Here is a 6,000-nt window from a genome sequence, read left to right as displayed (position 1 = left end):
ACCTGTCATAATATGCTCATCATGCTGATCTTTAACTCAAAGAAGAGCACATTCAATAGTGGCCCCAGGGCAGGACCCACAAGCTCCTGTAAGAGGACCTGACACATGGGTCCCATGGATGTCCCCAATCCCCTTACACCACAGTGTGGCACCACCAATACAAATGTAATGGTTTTGATGTAACATTTATCATCATCATTAGGCCTTTATGTGTTTCCTTACCAGAAGTACAGTCCTGGCTATAGTAGCTCTGGACAGGATATAGGCCTAATCAGGTCATTGTTAACCCTCTAAGCATAGGATTAACCTGTGCTGCTAATCCTACACACCACAACTATTCTACTGGTTACATCGTGGAAACATTGTAACCATGAAATGTATCCATAGGTCTTAATAGATGTATAGAGGTGGAGTAACTCGATTTACGAGCGCGCTTATGCCAAATACCGACCGACTGGAACGTGGAATAGCTGTTGAATTCACGTCTGTGCTCAGTGTTGTGGTGGGTTGGATCAAGGCGTGTCGCGCTAGCCATGTAGGCCTGCCTATATAATGGGAACGTTAGTCCTGACCGGGAGAAGCTTGAAGTCGCGCCACTCATTCTGTGCTATCAGCAGTTTCACATTCATCGGCAGTCACAGGAGAGCTTTCACAATGGCAGAACACTTTACAGAGCAAATAGTATTTAACAAACCAAAGGTAAGTTACAAATGAAGAACATAATGTATCAGGCAAAGCGAATTTTGCAGTAAATGATTCACTCGTATTACTCAACCACGTTCTTGTATTTAGGAAATATACCAGTTCACTCAGCTACTTTGTTTATATGGTAAGGTTTCACTTGGTTAATTCATCTGTTTGATTCTAAAACCCCGGATGCACATGGTTAGAAGAAACGAAAGGTAGTCTACAGGTTAGGAGAAATCACGCAGCAGGTTAGGAGAATTAGGTTAAGGTTAGCGAAAATGCTTTCCTAACACTGCTACGAAAATCACTTCGGACAAAGTGGCATGTTTTTAAGGAGTCCCAGTCTACCACTACTACAGCAGAACTACCGTCCTTGCGCAATTAATCTATTAATGTGCACAAGCCTCGCCGAGCAACACGTTAAATGGAGAATGCATAGCCTAGATCGGTGTTACTCACTATTTTTTGTAAGGGGGCACTTTGGGTTGAGACAATCATTCAGAGGCCGGCACAGAACTTACATTTGTTGTACGTTTTCTTCCAATATTATCAATTGAGAGCAAATTCGGAGCAATAGAGCACATGCAATTGATTTGATTACAGCACATCACAAATATATAAACTCAGTAAAAAAAAACACGTCCTCACTGTCAACTGCGTTATTTTCAGCAGTCCTAACATGTGTAAATATTTGTATGAACATAACAAGATTCAACAACTGAGACATAAACTGAACAAGTTAAACAGATGTGTGACTAACAGAAATGGAATGTGACCCTCAACAAGGGGGGGGTGGTCCATATCAAAAGTAACAGTCAGTGTCTGGTGGGGCCACCAGCTGCATTAAGTACTTCCAGTGCATCTCCTCCTCATGGACTGCACCAGATTTTCTTGCTGTGAGATGTTACCCCATTCTTCCACCAAGACACCTGCAAGTTCCCGGACATTTCTGGGGGGAATGGCCTTAGCCCTCAACCTCCGATCTAACAAGTCCCAGACGTGCACAATGGCATTGAGATCCGGGCTCTTTGCTGGCCATGGCAGAACACTGACATTCTCTTCTTACTGGAAATCATGCACAGAATGAGCAGTATGGCTAGTGGCATTGTCATGCTGGAGGGTCATGTCAGGATAAGCCTGCAGAAAGGGTACCACGTGAGGGAGGAGAATGTCTTCACTGTAATGCAGAGCGTTCAGATTGCCTGCAATGACAACAAGCTCAGTCTGATGATGCTGTGACACACCGCCCCAGACCAAATCAATCCCGCTCCAGAGTACAGGCCTCAGTGTAACGCTCATTCCTTCGACGATAAACGCAAATCTGGAACCGCGACTCGTCAGTGAAGAGCACTTTTTGCCAGTCCTGTCTGGTCCAGCGATGGTGGGTTTGTGCCCATAGGCGACGTTGTTGCCGGTGATGTCTGGTGAGGACCTGCCTTACAACAGGCCTACAAGCCCTCAGCCCAGCCTCACTCAGCCTATTGCGGACTGTCTGAGCACTGATGGAGGGATTGTGCGTTCCTGGTGTAACTCGGGCAGTTGTTGCCATCCTGTACCTGTCCTGCAGGTGTGATTTTTGGATGTACCGATCCTGTGCAGGTGTTGTTACACATGGTCTGCCACTGCGAGGACGATCAGCTGTCCGTCCTGTCTACCTGTCTTAGGCGTCTCACAGTACATTGCAATTTATTGCCTTGGCCACATCTGCAGTCCTCATGCCTCCTTGCAGCATAACTACGGCACGTTCATGCAGATGAGCAGGGACACTGTGCATCTTTCTTTTGGTGTTTTTCAGTCAGTAGAAAGGCCTCTTTAGTGTCCTAAGTTTTATTAACTGTAACCTTAATTGCCTACCGTCTGTACGCTGTTATTGTCTTAACGACTGTTCAACAGGTGCATGTTCATTAATTGTTTATGGTTCATTGAACAAGCATGGGAAACAGTGTTTAAACACTTTACAATGAAGATCTGTGAAGTTATTTGGATTTTTACGGATTATCTTTGAAAGACAGGGTCCTGATAAAGGGACTTTACATACACACACACACACACACACACACACACACACACACACATATATATAATAGGCTACATCACACGTATAAGACCCATATTAAGGGTTACCTCAGTAGTTGGATGAGTGAAAATGTCCCTTCTGCTCCTTGACTGAATTAATTCTAAATGTATAGTCTGTTGCTGCTATTCTTGTGAGGCAATCCAGGTGTGCATTGGTCAGTCTGTTTCTCTGTTTTTGTTTCACAATGTACATTGTTGAAAATTTTGCTTCACATAAATAAGTGCTGACAAAATGTTTGACCTTTTGCACACACTGCTTCAGAAGTGGATGCTTCAGAAGTGGATACTCTGTGTCTTACACAAGGCTCCAGAAATGGGTAACACCTGATCTTAGTTCACTTTGAAATGTGTCATTTGCCTGCAGCTCCACTATCTCACTCTCTATGCCAGCACGGTCAGGACAGAGGGCTGTGATGACTGGGGTCAGAGATGCCACTGGCGCATGGAAAGGGTTCTCAATGAAGTTGAAAAACTCCTTGTACTCCATCATATCCTTGAATCTTGACTCAAACTCCAACTTCAACTCTTCCAACACACGCACAAATGCATCATAGCTGAAATGTTGCGGTATGTCTGGGTTGGATGTGGTGACTGCTCTGAGTTTTGGGAAATGAACAAACTGTCTGTCAGGTATGAACAGTGTGGTGATTTTTATTTTGAAATGCTGTGACCGCACACAGCATTTTGTCCAGAGTTTTATCTTTCCCTTGGAGCTGGAGATTCACCATGTTCAGGTGGCAGGTGATGTCAGTTAAAAAAGCCAGCTTTAATATCAACTGTGGATCATCCACTTTAGTTCCTCTCCTCTTTCTTGCAACAAATTCACAGAGAAATCTATCCAAAATTCTGCCAGGAGACAGCCATTTCACCTCATTGTGAAATATCAAGTCGCCGTATTCGTCCAGCAACTCACAGAATTTCCGGTGGACATGTTTTGTCAAAGCGGGCATGATGTGACTGGAAATGTCACTCTCTAAATGTGCTTGTTTAAAACAATTGACTGCCTTCTGGCAAATAAGACAGTGAGCTAGTCCCATCATGCAGTACAATAATACTTGTCTGTCCATTTCTCTTGGAACTTTCTGTGTTCTTCTTGAATCGACCGCATACTTCTCTTAGCTACGTTAGCTGCATTAGCTAGCTTCATTTCCCCGCCGCCATCTTCCTGATTTTCCTGGTTCTCCAGCGGTTGTTCGTTCATAGCTTCCCCCTCATTTTCATTGTCAATGGATTTACGTTTCTTTTTTTTACAATAAATCGATCCATGTCGACCAGACTGCAAAATGAGCTAGTAGCAAACTGATATGTGTCAGTCGCTGTAGCTGAGCAGTTGTGTTCTATTTCGGCCTTTACGTTCAACAGCTGTGCTATACTGCTATCTATCTGCCGTCCAGGGAACAATAGATATATTCAACAAAAGTGATTCAGGCCTGCATTAAACACATTTAATTGAAATTGCGTCATTGTTATGTATTATGAATGGAAAATAGGTAAATCAGAGCGAGCCACAAATGAATTGCTCGGCCTGCGGGCCATGCAATGACTACCACTGGCCTAGATGGTCTACATTTTCTATTGATATATTTTGTCAGTCACTTACTGAGGTTTTACATAGCATGCAGTATACTTAAGCAATAGAGTACCACAGTATGAGTCATTGTACCAATAAAACCCATTGCGCAAACAGGGAAATGGTTCCAATCGTTTTTCCACTATTCATTTCTCCCATCGGGGATTTTAGAAACACTTACAATAAGGGCTGTTTTGTGTATGCTCAAATAAATAACACACGAGCACAATGATTAACACACGGGACGAGACCCGTAATCATCTGCGCAATCCTCAATGGCACAAAAACAGGTACTCGCACGCACCAACAAACATTGGAGCAATAATCGACCACCCAATGGAAACCAAATGGCACACTTATACAAGTACTAATCAGTGTGAATAGGGGACAGGTGTGCGTAATGAAAGTTCCGGAGGGATCCGTGACAGTTTGATTCCCATGGGGGACCAGTATGAAAAATGATGCACTCACTACTGTAAGTTGCTCTGGATAAGAGTGTCTACTAAAATGGAAAAATAATGAATAGACAGACTATTTCAGTTTTCACATAGAAATACATTGCATTTTCAAAGTATTTAAAGAAACTGTAAAACATATATCAAGCAAGTATTTCTATATTCCACAAATATTATCAGATTACCAATGTAATTAGACCAGTACACTTTTTTTGTCATACCCATGGTATATGGTCTGATATCAGGTCTTTCAGCCAACGAGCATTCAGGGTTCGACCACCCAGTTTATAATGAGTATTAGGTAACATGCCACTGTGGTGATGGATGGTTGAATTGGTATGTGCTTTACTGGTGGAATCAGACTGATTAATGTGTTAGGCAGTAGGATATGTACTGTTTATGTAGAGTATAACATAAACAAAATATAACACCAGTAAAGAAATTCCCCTCTACCTAACTTCCCCTCACAGGCCCTTCAGTTTCCCTTAAATCCTGTTAGGTTTGCTGCTCAGCCTACCTTAGTTATCTTAGCCCTGCCATTCCCAGCCTATTAGAGCGCTTGGAAATGCTCATCTAGACACTTGCACCCGCCCATTCAGGTCAGTGTTATCGTCTTCCGAAGGGAGAAGACTCATGTTTCAGAGAACATTTTATTGTCGACAGTGACACGAATGTCTCTGAATGATGTGCTTGCATTGAAATTTAAGTTGCAGGGGGGTTTTAATGGGGGTGATGCTTTCTAATAATAATAATTACCACTAATTACTTAATGTTACTTTGATAAGTTTCAACCATATGTTCTACTGGATGGCTGTAACATGTATTTTAATGTTAGAGTTGCCAATACTGGTTTGTGTATTGTTTATTGAATATAGTATTCTTTTGTATTGCCATAAGTGTCTTTATTGCATTGATTGCACAAGTACTTTTGTAGAAGTGGTTTAATTGTTGTATTGGTAAAACATTAGGGGTAAAACGGTTCTCAAAATTCATGGATCGGTACGATACGGTACAGTGGTGTCAAGGTTCGGTACGGTTTCGATACATCGACAAAATAAATGCCTGAGAAATATGTCATTTGTATTTAGATTTTCCATTTATTATAATAGTAAACACGGGTAGCTTGAATTCCCAGGAGCAGATGGAAACAAAGGGACAACATAAAACAGCAGTGCCTGTCTTATAACATGAAATTAAATAGTCATTTAAAAC

The 6,000-nt window shown here is 42.2% G+C and overlaps 1 protein-coding gene across 1 annotated transcript in view; it reads left to right on the top strand.

The window, feature by feature from the left end:
• Window positions 1–294: 294 nt before the first annotated feature.
• LOC109869233 (adenosine deaminase) overlaps window positions 295–6,000 on the top strand; it is a 32,239-nt gene continuing 26,533 nt past the window's right edge. The window contains exon 1 of the mRNA XM_020459224.2: window positions 295–699. Coding sequence (XP_020314813.1) covers window positions 553–699 — 147 coding nt within the window. The 5' untranslated portion in view covers window positions 295–552. The remainder of the gene's footprint in view (window positions 700–6,000) is intronic.

This window comes from Oncorhynchus kisutch, linkage group LG24 (genome assembly GCF_002021735.2).
Source record: "Oncorhynchus kisutch isolate 150728-3 linkage group LG24, Okis_V2, whole genome shotgun sequence".
NCBI lineage: Eukaryota > Metazoa > Chordata > Actinopteri > Salmoniformes > Salmonidae > Oncorhynchus > Oncorhynchus kisutch.
The sequence above is the reverse complement of the archived record's forward strand: the minus strand, read 5'-3'. Positions and strand labels throughout refer to the sequence as shown.